This window comes from Dipodomys spectabilis, unplaced genomic scaffold, assembly GCF_019054845.1.
Source record: "Dipodomys spectabilis isolate Male_0828 unplaced genomic scaffold, ASM1905484v1 ptg000098l, whole genome shotgun sequence".
NCBI lineage: Eukaryota > Metazoa > Chordata > Mammalia > Rodentia > Heteromyidae > Dipodomys > Dipodomys spectabilis.
In genome coordinates, this window is record NW_024870775.1 from 6,473,877 (window position 1) to 6,488,094 (window position 14,218).

General features: G+C 50.6%; 1 protein-coding gene across 1 annotated transcript; it reads right to left on the reverse strand.

Moving 5' to 3' along the window:
- Nucleotides 1-2,768: 2,768 nt before the first annotated feature.
- Fbxo24 (F-box protein 24) lies at nucleotides 2,769-13,844 on the reverse strand. The gene is made up of 10 exons (XM_042686875.1): nucleotides 13,804-13,844; nucleotides 11,358-11,456; nucleotides 10,395-10,578; nucleotides 9,115-9,353; nucleotides 8,660-8,894; nucleotides 7,149-7,307; nucleotides 6,749-6,870; nucleotides 6,405-6,536; nucleotides 4,306-4,476; nucleotides 2,769-3,193 (listed from the first exon to the last, which is right to left on the reverse strand). Exons 1-10 carry the CDS (start codon nucleotides 13,840-13,842, stop codon nucleotides 2,831-2,833), a joined length of 1,743 nt encoding a protein of 580 aa, XP_042542809.1. The 5' UTR covers nucleotides 13,843-13,844; the 3' UTR covers nucleotides 2,769-2,830.
- Between the last annotated feature and the right edge of the window lie 374 nt (nucleotides 13,845-14,218).

The window sequence follows — 14,218 nt, forward strand, 5'->3', positions numbered from 1 at the left end:
GCCCAGGCCCAGACTTCAAGCCCCGCAACCAACAACAACAACAAAAAAAAGTCTTGAAACTTTTCCTTCTTTTTGTGCCAGTACCGGGTTGGAACTCTGCCTTGAGCTCTCAGTTGGTTTTTTTGCTCAAGGCTGCTCCTTTTATCACTTGAGGCATACCTCTACTTCCAGTTTATTGCTGGTTAATTGGAGATGAGAGTCTCTAAGATTTGTCTGCTAGCTCTGATCCTTAGGATGTCATGAGTAGGATTACAACATGAGCTGCCAGCCTTCAAGAACCTTTTGCCTGGGCTGCGATCCTGATTTGCACCTCCATTTGTAGTTAGGTGCACAGGTACACTGTGCAGGGCTTAAGTTTTTGTGTTTTTGTTTTCATGAGACAGATTCTTGCTGTGTTGTCCGGACTGATCTGAGACTTGATCCTCCTGCCTCTGGCTCCTGAGTGTGTGTTGCAGGTATATCACCAGATCACCATGTCTGTGCCCACTGCACATTTCTACTGCCTTTCCTCTATCCCTAGGCTAGAGCAGGGAGGAAGAACTCTGCTTGCCTATTTTCTCTTCCAATTATTTGAAGACAACTGGCTGTTGGTGATTCATGCCTATCACCCTTGGGAGGCTGAGATAGGGAGGATTGTGGTTCCAGGCTAGCTGGGGCAGAAGCATGTGAGACTCCATCTCAAGGGAAGAAGCTGGGTATGGTGGTATATACCTGACATCCCAGCAGATGTCATTCTAAGCATGTGTCCAGGTGGGAATCAAGACTCTATCTTAGAAAAAACTAGCACCCCAGGCCGTGAATGTGGCTTAGTGGTAGTGCTTGCCTAGCATGCATGAAGCCTTGGGTTCAATTCCTTAGTACCACATAAATAGAAAAAACTACAAGTGGCCCTGTGGCTCAATGTGGTAGAGTGCTAGCCTTGACAAAAAAAAAAAAAAAAGGCAGCTCCAGGACAGTGCCCAGGACCTGAGTTCAAGCCCCAGGACTGGCAAAAAAGAAAAAAATTAGCATCCAATGTGTTCTCTCATATTTGGAAGTTAGATCTAAAATGCCCAGACTGGACATTGATGAAAGTGAACTATGCAACTTGTGGGTGGAGATGGGAGGGTTTGAGAATGAGGGAACAGATGACACTGTATGAAAAGAAATGTACTTATTACCTGATGTATGTAAATGTAACTCTGCTGTATATCTAAAATAATAAACTTAAAAAAACACCCAGGACATGAGAAATTATACAGGACTCTAGGCATCCACACACAATGAACCCACAGGAGGACATTCTTAGGGGAGAAACACAAAGGCGCAATGTCTACGTGCATCTGATCATATAGTGTTTATTGGGCTGGGAATGTAGCTTAGTGGTAGAGTGCTTGCCTAGCATGCATGAAGCCCTGGGTCAATTCCATAGTACCACATACACAGAAAAAGCCAGAAGTGGTGCTTTGGCTCAAGTGGTAGAGTGCTATCCTTGAGCAAAAGAAGCCCAGGGTCTAGGCTATGCCTAGGCTCTGAGTTCAAGCCCCAGGACTGGCAAAATAATAATAATGATAATAAATAATAATAATAATAATCCTAGTTACTCAGGAGGCTGAGATCTAAGGATCTCAGTTTAAAGCCAGCCCGGGAAGGAATTAACCACCAGAAAACTAGAAGTAGTGCTGTGGCTCCAAATGGGACAGCATCCAGGCCCCAAGTTTAAGCCCCATGACAGATCAAAAAGAAATGAACTCCAGGAAATGGAAACAAAAGTTTTTTCTTTGTTGCTGTTTTTATTTTCTTTTTGTCTTATCTGTTTTGGGAGTGGTAAGGGAACACACAGAAATGGAGGGACAAAGGGTGAACCAACGCAGCAGTGGTACTAGACACTGTTGAAAATGAACTATACATCTTGTAGGTGGGGACAGGGGAAGGAAAAACTGAGAGAGCAAGGGACAGGGAGACATTGTTCAAACAAAAAAATGTACTTTACCTGACTTATAACTGTAACCCCTCTGTATATAACCTTTATAACAATAAAAATACTTTAAAAAAAAAGTATAGGATGGTCAGAGGAGACCAGGCCTGGCCGGCAAAGGAAGAAAGTTTCCTTCACTGGAATGAGGGCAATGCAGCATGGAACTTTCTAGAGTAAGGAGATTATGGCCTATCAGGATGAGACTGGGTGTTCAGAGGACTCAAACTGGGGAGTCAGGTAGTACATGTGAGGGATTGTTCCAGAAGGAGGGGCCAGGACTCCTAAGTCAAAAAGGCTGGCTCACAACCTGTCATCATAGCTACTCAGGAGATCTGAGATCTGAGGATCAAGGTTCAAAGCCAGACTGGGCAAGAAAGTCTGTGAGACTCATCTCCAATGAACCACCAAAAAGCCAGAAGTGGAGCTGTGGCTTGAGTGGTAGACCACTAGCCTTGAGCAAAAAAGCTCGGACAGTACACAGCCAGAGTTCAAGCCCCACAATGGGCCAAACGAAACAAAACAAAACAGGTAAGAGTTGGTATGGAGAAGTAAGTTGGAGAGCTTAGCTCTCAGCAACCAAGAACCTGAGTGTTCCTGTCCTCCCTCGTCCACTGGGCCAGGCATCCTACCCCCATCTCCTACACCCATCCTTCCAGGCCCCAGGGCTCCGAAGCAGGCCTCACTTCAGCCTTTTATTCTATTTGTCCATCAAAACTCTTGTCCATGATAGTCAGGCTGGGCAGCCCTTGAACCTTTTACAAAAGAGTCCCCATCTCCAACCCCTCCCACCCCCATGGCCCCTTCCCCACAGGCACCCACAGTGTCCATGCTACCGCCCCATCTCTCCTCCAGGACTGAGGCTGAGGGAGGGGGTCAGCTCTCGGGGGTTGAGGGGTCTGACGCCACATCACCAGCAGCCCTCTGCAGCATGTCCAGGGCCTCCCAGAAGAAATCCTTCTGTGCCGCCATCAAGGGCATCCAGCCCACGATCTCCTTCATCTTCTCCATGCGGTCCTGCAATGTAGGGCAACTGTGGATCTGGCTGAGGTACTCCTCACAGGCCCGGGCTGTCCCCCCGGGGTCCTGTGGAGCTCCAGCCCCCAAGCTGGGCTCAGGGCTCCCCACTGCCTTGCTAGGTGGTAGGTCCCGGTAGGCAGGGCCGTGCTCAATGTCATGGCTGGCCAGCATGTAGAGGCACTCTCGGGTAGAGCAGAGCGAACAGGCGCACAGAGGGACCTGGGAAGAGAGAAGGAAGAGGCCTGGTTGAGGGGGGGAATCATGCTGCAAGGGTCCCAAGAAGCGAATCCAGCTGCCTTTTTTGATTTTTGATCCCTTAAGTTTTGTGTTGTTTTTTTTTGCGGGGGGGTCCGGTCGTGGGCCCCAAACTCTGGGCCTGGGCGCTGTCCCTCAGCTCTTCAGCTCAAGGCTAGCGCTCTACCACTTGAGCCACAGGGCCATTTCTGGCTTTTTTCTTTTTGCTTATGTGGTGCTGAGGAATCGAACCCATGGCCTCATGCATGCAAGGCAAGCACTCTACCACTGAGCCACCTTCCCAGCCCCTGTTGTTTTGTTTTTTGTTCAAGACTGGCGATCCAGCTCCACTTTCGGCTTTTTGGTGGGTCATTGGAGATGGACTTTTCTGCCCAGGCTGGCTTTGAAGAATCCTCAGATCTCAGCCTCCTGAGTGGCTAAGATTACAGGTATGAGCCACCAGTGCTCAGCATAATCCAGCTGTTATGTTGGTTCCTCTCAGGTCAGCCTTGACCCAGCAAGTAAGCTACACCTGACTAGGTGCCAGGTCAGTGTAAGGCCAAACAAGGACAGCGGGGTTCTGAGGGAGAACCAAGGGCAGCTGTGTGTATGTCAGGAAAGAGAAAGAGGTGTGGTGCTGGAAAAATGGAAGCACTGGGCGGGCCCCTTGCAGGAGTCTCAGTGTGGTGAGCCATGTGGAGGATTGAGTTTTGAGGCCAGCCTGGTCTACGATGTGAGATAGAAGAGACAGAAGCCGGTGGCTCACACCTGTCATCCTAGCTACTCAGGAGGTTGAGATCTGAGGATCACGGTTCAAAGCTAGCCAGGGCAGGAAAGTCTGTGAGACTCTTATTTCCAATAAGCCACTAGAAAACCGGAAGTGGTGCTGTGGCTCAAGTGGTAGAGTGCTTGCCTTGAGCTGAAGAGCACAGGGACAGCACCAAGGCCCCGAGTTCAAGCCCCATGACCGACCCCCCCCCCCAAAAAAAAGAGAGAGAGAGAGAGAAATAGAAAGGGAAAGAATGCCAGCGACAGTCCTCAGAGCCAGCAATTTTTCCCTCCCTCTGCGTGCCCCCTTGCCATGACTCTGCTCTGACCTTGACATGGAGCTTGACGAAGGAGGCACTCCCCTTCGGCCAACCAGGGAGGCGGCCTCCTGCCCCGCAGCCACAGCCCAGCAGCTCCTTGCTGAAGTCCAAGCCCTGGCTCAGCACCAGGGAATGGTTGAGGCCACACCACAGGGCAATGGGGCGCTGCAGATAGTGCACCTGCACACAATGGAAGGGGCCTTGAGAGGGGAGCATGGGGAACCCCCAGCCAGAGAAGGTTGACAGGAGGCTCAGGGCAGAAGGTAACGTAAGGAAGGAAGCAATGGGCCGCCTGCTGCTGCAGACTTGCTCAATCCATTTTTATTTATGTATGTATATATGTATTAATTTATGTGTTGATCCTGGGGCTTGAACTCAGTGCTGGGCATTGTCTGTGAGCTCTTTTGCTCAAGGCTAGTGCTCTACCACTTGAGCCACAGCACCATTTCTGGCTTTTTTGGTGGTTAATTGAAGAGTCTCATAGACTTTCCTGCCTGGGCTAGCTTCGAACCTCGATCCTCAGCTCTCAACTTCCTAAGGAGCTAGGATTACAGGCATGAGCCACGGTGCCCAGGTATTCGTGCAGGTACTGAGGCTTGCTGAACTCAAGGATTAGGCTGTTTCCCTTAGTTTGAAGCAGTTATGGTTATGTCAGAGTCTGATTGTATCTTTTTTTTTTTTTGTACTGGTCCTGGGGCTTGAACTTAGGGCCTGGGCACTGTCCCTGAGCTTTTTTGCTCAAGGTAGTGTTGTACTGATTGAGCCAAAGCTCCACTTCTGGCTTTTAGGTGATGAATTAGAAATAAGAATCTCACAGCAAGACTTTCCTGCCTGGGCTGGCTTCAAACTGAGATCTCAGATCTCAGCCTCCTGAGTAGCTAGGATTACAGGCTGAACCACCAACACCTGGCACCTGGCTCTTACTGCACTCTTACTGGCCTTACAATAGCCAGTCCTTCCTGAAGCTCTCTGTGATATGGCTTTTTGCCCAGCACACCAGTGACATATTCTTTCCAAAGGCACCTGGCTGCTAACTTCCAGGGCTTTTCCTGTATGATCATTCTCTTGAGTGCATTGGCACTCCAATTCCAAAGACACAGGTAAGAGAAGTGGAGCTGTAGCTCAAGTGGTAGAGCTCTGTCCTTGAGGGAAAAAGCTAAGAGACAGCGCTTATGTCCTGAGTTCAAGTCCCAGTACCAGCACACACAACTCACACACAGACACACACACACACAACCAAACAAGACAAAACCTGGTATGACTCTTTTCTCCATTTCACACTCACCACTAGCTACCACCTCCCCATAGTTCTAAAATACACTATGGGGGGTCATGATACCCATCCCATCATCCCCTTGATGACTATAATGGCTGCTGCCCCCATTTGCCCTTTTATCTTTGCTTTTGTCATTTCAATCTTGAGTTGCCAGAACAGTCAGCCCTTTACTTTCACTGAAAAAAAAGAAAAAAGGTCCAAATTCCCACTCTTTTTTTCTTCATCAAAGCAGCAATTAGTTTGGAGGGGCCTGTTCATTTTCCCCTCAAATTGGTCCTAAACCCACTCTTTTCCATTCTCACTGCCATGTACCAGCCCCTAGGCCTTCACCAGCCTCTGGTGCCCTAGGGCAAGCTGACCTGCTCCATCACCCATGGGAGAGCACTCTCACTATGGCTCCTGGCTTATACACTGCCTCTTATCTCACCCATCTCCAGAGACCCTCTCTGCTTCTAGCCAGCCAACTACATGCAAGCTTCACCCCCTACCCCATCCTCAAGACAGAGATGCCCTTCCCTACCTAGCCCCACCTGAATCCTGTGTCTAATCCACCAGGCCTACTCACTTCTCTCTTCTTCTAGGTACTCTAGCCACACCCCCTACACACACACACACACACACACACACACACACACACACACACACACACACACACACACACACACACACACACACACACACACACACACACACCGCCCCTGTAAATTCCAATGTATAACACACAGATCTGGCCTTCTAAGTGCCAGCCCTGGGAAAGGCCTGGCACATTGGAGAGAGCTAAGTGCTCCATGGAGACTGGGAAACTGAAAAGTGGAGAGAGAGCCTTTCTTACCTGTGTGGGCTCTCCTCGGTCCATCTTGTCCCCTGTCCCCAGCTGTCCATATCTATTATTTCCCTGCATAAAGATTCGGCCAAATTCATCCACCAGGCCAACGTGATTGTAGCCAAGAGCACAGAATAGGATCTGGGAAGGGGGACAGGAGGACAGGGAGGCACTTGGTTTCCTTTCAAGGAATTCTGGAATTTCTGACACAACCAACTGCTAATCTTCCCTCCCTCCCCAGCCCAGCTGATTTCTTTTCACCTGCTCTACTCCTAGCCATTGAGCAACCCTTCGGTTCCCACTTACAATGCAGTCTTTCCCACTTCTGGTCTGCCCAGGCCCCAGCACCCTACCTTAGCAGGCAGTGAGAGAGCGAGCGGCATCTGCTGGTCCAGCGGATCAAAGGCTTGAAGGGTCCCAAAGAGATCACGATACACCCCTGGGGTATGCACCTCAAAATACACTCCCCCCTGGTCTGGGGGGTCAGGAGCCCTCAGCTCAGCAGCTTTGGGCACCCATTTTCCTAAGCACAAGACCCCACCTGGGATGAAAGCTGTAAGATTCAAGGTGTGTCAACACCTGTGAGAGACCCCTCAATGCTAACCCCAGGGAGGGGGAGGGGCTAGGATCCTATAAAGACTTCACACTTCAGGGATAGAAAGAGGGCAAGGGGTGTCCATCATGTGGAGGGTCTGTCCATGCCCCCCTGGAACATGGACATGGGGTCGTGAGAGGCAGGGAAGCACGTCTTACCAGTGATATAGAGGGTGCTGCTCTGGTTGGAAGCCATGCAGGTTACCCGCAGGTGGGGCAGGCAACGAGACACCTTCCTGAGGGCCAGCTGGACTGTGTAGGAACGTGGCTGGTCCAGCTGGGTCTCATTCACGACCAGAGAGTAGATCTTTCCTTCCTCTGTGGAGGAGAAGAGGCAGGCAGTTGGGGCCAGGGGACTCAGCATTTATTTATTTATTTTGGTTGGTCGTGGGGCCTGAACTGTGGGCCTGGGCGCTGTCCTTCAGCTCTTCAGCTCAGGACTAGCACTCTACCACTTGAGCCACAGCACTACTTCTGGCTTTTTCTGCTTATGTGATGCTGAGGAGTTGAACCCAGGGCCTCATGCATAGGAGACAAGGACTGAGCCACCTTCCAAGCCCGGGACTCAGCCTTTTTATTTTATTTTTTGCCAGTCCTGGGGCTTGAACTCAGGGCCTGGGCACTGTCCCTGAGCTGCTTTTGCTCAAGGCTAGCACTCTACTACTTGAGCCACAGCACTACTTCCTTTTATGTGGTACTCAGGAGCCGGACCCAGGGCTTCATGCATGCCAGGCAAGCACTCTACCATGAAGCCACATTCCCAGCCCTTTGGTGGGACTCAGCATTGTCTGTATTAAAGTCACTCATGCCTCTCCCTCCCCAGGTCACACAGGATGAAGCCTTGACTGCCAGAGTAAGGCTAGAAGAAAAAGGGTCCTCTGGACTTCAAACTAAATGAAGGAACCAAGCTAATAAGGATGTTGGGGAGAATGCAATGTGGCATTCAGAAGGCCAGAGATGGGGCTGGGAAGGTGGCTCAGTGGTAGAGTGCTTGCCTTGCATGGGTGAGGCCCTGGGTTCAATTTCTCAGCAGCACATAAGCAGAAAAAGCTGGAAGTGGCGCTGTGGCTCAAATGGTAGAGTGCTAGCCTTGAGCTGAAGAGCTGAGGGACAAGCGCACAGGCCCAGAGTTCAGGCTCATGATCACCACCACCACCAACAACAAAAAAGAAGAAAGTGGCGGCCAGAGTCACTCAAGCCTTGAGGGTCTGGTCAATACGTAAAGGATACTGGGAAACTGGGATGGGGAGACAGTCTAGGATTTTTTTTTTTTAATAGGCATTTATGACAACAGTGGTTTCCTTTTTTTTTTTTTTTTGGTAGGATTCCTTCGTTCCTATGAAATGCAGAATTCTAGGCAAAGAGATGGATAAAAGCAGAGCTGGGTGAATGCTAGTGGTTTATTGCTTCTAATCCTAGCTACTCAGGAGGTTGAGAGCTGAGGATCACAGTTTGAAGCCAGCCTAGGCAAGGAAGTCCATGAGACTCTGATCCCAAAGAACCACCAAAAAAAGCCAGAAGTAGAGTTGTGGGCTCAAGTGGTAGAGCACTAGCTTAGACAGCATCCAGGTAGACTGTTTAGATGCAAAACTCCAAGAGGCCCTCCCCTCCATAGCCTGACTCCAAGAATCTGCTGGGAACATTTGTAAACTACTCCTTCCAGACCACACCTGTGAGCAGCAGTAGGGCCCGATGGGTCTCCTGACCAACCAGCACAATCTGTTTGAAGCTCATGGAGTGATGGAATGTCATCTTGAAGACCCTCTGCCCACTGGACTGCAGGTAGACCTCAACACAGTCGCAGGCCTGGCTGCTGGTTGAGCCTACCACGGCAGGCTGCTCCCGAGTGGCCAAGACATAGAGGTATTTGCGGTAAACTGTGTCACACCTTGGGTCTGAGGCAAACTGTGAAGAAAGGATGTGAGAGTGAGAGTTGAGATGAGGCTGGAAGAAAGTGAATCCTGGAGTGGGAGACGGAATACTTGGGTCCCAAGGTTGAAAAACAAGGACCCATTTTTAGATTCCTGGCAAGGGAGGGCATATATCCTAACACCCCTCCTAAGGGAGGGCACTTGGGGGCTGGGCCCTGGAGGAGAGGTGGGGGGGTTGGCTCTCCGCTGCTTACATCTTTGGCTCCTCGACACAACACAACATAGTGGCAGGCCCGCTTCCACTGGATCTGGCCAAGGGTGGAGGAGACCAGGGCATTTTTGAGGAAGAAGAGAGTCCCTACGTAGTCAAGGATGAACACATGGTCCTTTGTAGGCAAGAAGCGGCGGTAGCCATGGGCTAGCAGGGGTGCGACGCTCTTGCTGAGACATCGGCGGCGGCCTCCAAATGCTTGGAAATACAGGCCTTTTGTGTCTGGGGAATGGAAGGAGATGGAAGGTTCAAAAGATTCAGGTGGACATGAGGGGAAAGACTCAGGGCTTAGGGCAAGCTAGATTTTTTTCAGACACACTAGTGGTTCAGCTTTTTTTTTTTTTTCTCCCCATCCCCAGGGCTAGGGAGCTGTGGAAAACTTAGATCTGCCCCCACCTCAGCCCAGGGCCAGCCACAGGTTTCTTAAGAATTTCTTTAGTGCAACCTTGCATCTGAGAGATCAAGGAAATATAAGAATAGAGAGGCAGAAAGAAGAAAGGAATAACCAGGAAAGATCAGGAACTTCCCCTCACCCCCAGCTGTGGCTCTGCTTTGTGGATGGATCTTCTCCACTAATCTCCCTGTTTGTGAAAGAAGTAATGGGGTTGGGGCTCTCTGGAGAAAGGAGGAGCTTCATTTTTGGTTGGTTGTGGGGCTTCAACTCATGGTCTGGGCACTGCCCCGGAGCATTTTTGCTCAAGGCTAGTGCTCTAGTACTTTGAGCCACAGCACTACTTCTGGTTTTCTAGTGGTTTATCGGAGACAAGAGTCTCAAAGTCTTTCCTACCCCAGCTGGCTTTGGACCTAGTTCCTCAGATCTCAGCCTGCTGAGTAGCTAGGATGACAGGCCTGAGCCACCAACACCTGGCTGGAAAGGATCTTAGAGTAAAGGTCTCAAGCTTTGTTGTCACAACTAGAGGAGGAGCTGTTAGCTGCTGACCATCCACAAGGCACAGGACAGTCCTGCAACTGCTCCTTCTTCCTATGTGTCAAAGATGGGAAACTGGTTTCAAGAAGAGAACACTGGAGGTGTTGGGGAGCAGGGGTGCTTCTGTGTGATATCTGGAGGAGCTGGTGTGTAGAGGGATGACCCGAGGGCTCTGGGTGGCATGTCTATCAGAGGTCTTAGCATTGTGAAAGGATGTTTGAATCTGGGAGGTTGGCAGAGAGAGCAGAGGTAATCCACTAACTATAGAGCAGGAAGTGCCCCCAATAAGGAACGGACAGAGGCAAGGAGAGGAAGAGGTGCTGGGGAAGGTGTACAGTTCAGAATGGCAGCTCTCTTCCAGGGCTGGACCCCAGAACTCTGCTCGCGGAGGCGTGGGCTGAGCCGGCGGCAGATGCGTCTCCACACGCCCTCAGCGTCGCAGACTTCATGGAAGTAGCGGCATGTCTGGCCCAGGGCGACCACATCTCTGACCGGAAGAAATGAAATGATGTGCTCCACCTGGTAGGAGGGGGCCGGAGGGGGGAAGTGGGAGTCACTGGCAGTCTCTCCAGTGGTCTGCCCTCTGGTTTTTTGTGTTTTTGTTTTTGGTCTTGTGGCTTTCCTAGGTACTGTCCCTGAGCTTGTTTGCTCAATGCTCAATCACTTGAGCTATAGCTCCATTTCTGGCTTGTTTTTGGTGGTTAATTGGATATAAGAGTCTCACGAGCCGGGTGCCGGTGGCTCACACCTGTAATCCTAGCTACTCAGGAGGCTGATCTCGGTTCAGAGCCAGCCCGGGCAGAAAGTCCGTGAGACTCTTATCTCCAATAAACCACCAGAAAACCGGAAGTGGTGCTGTGGCTCAAGCAGTAGAATGCTCGCCTTGAGCAAGGACAGTGCCCAAGCCAAGAGATCAAGCCCCACGACCGACCCAAAGAAAAAAAAAAAAGGCTCACAGACTTTCTTGCCTGGGCTAGCTTTGAACTGTGATCCTCAGATCTCAGCTTCCTGAGTTGCTTAGCTAAGATCTACAGGTGTGAGCCACTGGCACCCAGCCTGCCCCTCCATTTTTAAGTCCTGGGGCTTGAACTCAGGGCCTGGACGCTGTCCCTGAGCTTCTTTTGCTCAAGGCTAGCACTCTACCACTTGAGCCACAGTGCCACTTCCGGCTTTTTCTGTGTATGGGGGACTGAGGAATCAAACCCAGGACTTTATGCATGCTAGGCAAGCCCAGTACCACTGAGCCACGTTCCCATCCTTGCCCCCCCCATTTTTAATACTTCCCATGAAAGACTCACCAGCTCTGGGGGGAACAACTGAACAGAAATAGGGTTCCCTCTCCCCTTCTTTTCTTCACCCCTAGACTCTGGGCCACAAGAAGGGCAGGTCCGCTTTACCTATGTGAGGGGAATGGAGAGCATGGGGGTTTGGTGCATCAGGCCCCTCTTCAAGCTGTCAGTCTTTCAAGCACTCCGTCTTATCTAGCTACTTATCTAACTCCAGCTGCGTGCTGTCCGGTCCTCCCTTCTTCCAGATCCCAGGGCCCTCCCTCCCTGTCTGCCTGCCTGTCCTCTGGCCCATCCCCAGATTTCTATCTGAATGCCCTCTGCTTCCTACCCTTCCCTTGCCTGTACACCCCCCTCACCCTGCGCCCCTCCTCCCATGTGCACAGCCCAGTCAATATTTGCGGCTTCTGTCTCCAGTTTCTCCTCACCATCCTGACCAGCCCCTCCCTTCTCCTGCCCTCATCTCTCCGGGACCCTGTCCCCGCTGCTGCCTTTCCCACACCATGTCCCTGCCTGGGCTTGGGGACCTCTGGGGGCCCCTTCTCCCTCCTAAGCCCCTCCCCCATGGAGTCTGGGACAAACAAACCCATCTGTGACCTCACTGTTCAGTTCACTGTGACCTATCTTCCTTCACTTGGCCCAGAAGCTGGATCCTAGATTCTAGCTCAGCTTCTAGTCACTAGATGGCTCATGGGATATGGATATTACTGGAGAAATAAATTGTGAACTACTGATAGATGAGGCCTTGATTTTGAAGAAGTAGGTCTTTCCCACTTGAGGAAAGATTAGTAGCTTGAGTATAAACTCAGGGGGGAAAAAAAGAAGAAAAAGGTATCCGTTTTGACATGTTGGAGAGAAAAAGGACCTTTGTGCTGCCCTCCTAGCTCACTAAGGTATTTGTCAGATAAAAGCAGAAATAATTTGGTACAATTCTCATGAAGACACACTTGAAAGCACACTGCATTCCTGGGGACCAGCAACATCATTCCATTTACAAGAAACAAGCTGTAAGGTAGAGGAAAGGAATTGATTGGCTCTGAAAACTTAAAAAGAGTCATCCTAAGCTAAGAAGCTTACCAGGAAAATTACCAGGACAAAGAGGTAAGGTTGTGTGTGACCAGGTAGGAAGGAACAAATCTATTTGCAGCAATAAATCAAGGAATGGCTTTTCCAGGGACTCAATGGAACCCCATCCTGTGAGACAACCAGTCCATACTGCACAGGATTACAGATTCATTCATCATTACAGGTCTATTCACTGACTGTACCAGCTGTCAATGAATAGACTGTCTACCTCATCTCTAGCTCCCTTATTTATTGCAACTGTCCAGAAATACCTAAGAAGGATTTTTAATCTTTGTGCGTGTATGTGTGCATGCTGGTAGTAAGAGTTTCAACTCAGGGACTGGGTGTTGTCCCTTAACACTTTTGCTCAAGGCTGGCATTCTACTACTTGAGCTACTCTTCTGGCTTTTTGCTAGTTAACTGTAAGTAAGTCTTACAGACTTTTCTGCCCAAGCTGGCTTTGAACTTGAATCCTCAGATCTCACCTCTGGAGTAGCTAGGGCTACAAGTGAGAGCCACTAGTACCTGGCACTGGTAATTCAATATTCAGGCATATGGATATCTCATATGCGATTTAGAAGACAGCAAACTTGTTACAGGTGGCCAGACAACCATCAGCACCGGAAGTGGGTACTACTGGGGTCTTAAGTCATTACATTAGGCTCTCCAAGTGAACAGAAAATATTGTTGTATCTTGCATTATGGGAACTCTTTTCTCCATTTTACCCCCCCAAAAGCAAATAGAGGTTTAAAAGATAAAGCAGGAAAGACTCCTGTGTGGAGGATTAAGTTCTGGCTGATGTCAGCTATTCGGATTTTTTGTTGTTGTTGTATGTTCAGTGCAGGTTCTGAGGGCTCAAACTCAGGGCTTGAGCACTGTTCCTGAGCTTTTCCACTGAAGGCTGGCGCTTTACCACTTGAACTACAACTTCCCTTCCGGCTCTTTTTGCTGGTTAATTGGAGATAAGAGGCTCACAGACTTTCCTGCCCAGGTTGGCTTCGAACCTGGGTCCTCTGAGTAGCTAAGATTTACAGGCCTGAAGCCACTGGCCCCTGGTTCTAGATTAGGATCTTGCTGTTTGCCCTTGCTGTGACTCCTCTCTTGTAAAAACGAAGGTCGTGAGGTCCTTTCTAAACTCCTCAGGGGAGGTCACTCCAATTCCTAACCAGGGTGGGTCGCGAGACCCACACTTGGCCTTTAATCGCCGCGGCCGGAAATGGCCCCCGCCATCACCACCACCCTGTTTGCACCGGTCCCCTCGGCCTCTCTTACACCCTCGACGCTATCTACCTTCCCACCAGCTTCAACAAACTACCCCGGTCAGCCCTGCAGAGCATGGGGCCGTGGCGCCCGCTCAGTCACTTTACCACCGTCTCAAAAGTTCTAGCTCACCCGCCTCCTCTTTAGTGAAGGGAACGCCTTCTCGCCCATGCTATTGGTCGGTAGAGCCGTCCCTCAGAGAAGAGGCTGGGAGAGGTTCCCTCCGGAGGTTCTAATTGGCCATCTTGACAAGTCACTCGCCTGTATCTGATTTGCAATTGGTGTTCGCCTCCGCCTCGCGGCCTTGTCACTCTCAAGCTCTGCTAGTTGAGTGCCGGCATCCCCGCCTTCTGCTTGTCCCTGATTGGCTCCATCGCCAGCCCTGGGCATTGTGATTGGATGTAGCTGCGCGGGGCGGGCCGTCCCGCAGCGTCGGCCGTTGGCGAGTGCTCCATTCTTTCCCCCGCCCTTCTCCCGCCGGGCTCCGGCGCCGGAGGCTCCACCCCTCCGCCGGGTTCTGATTAGCCGCTTCCAATGCGTCTCCCGC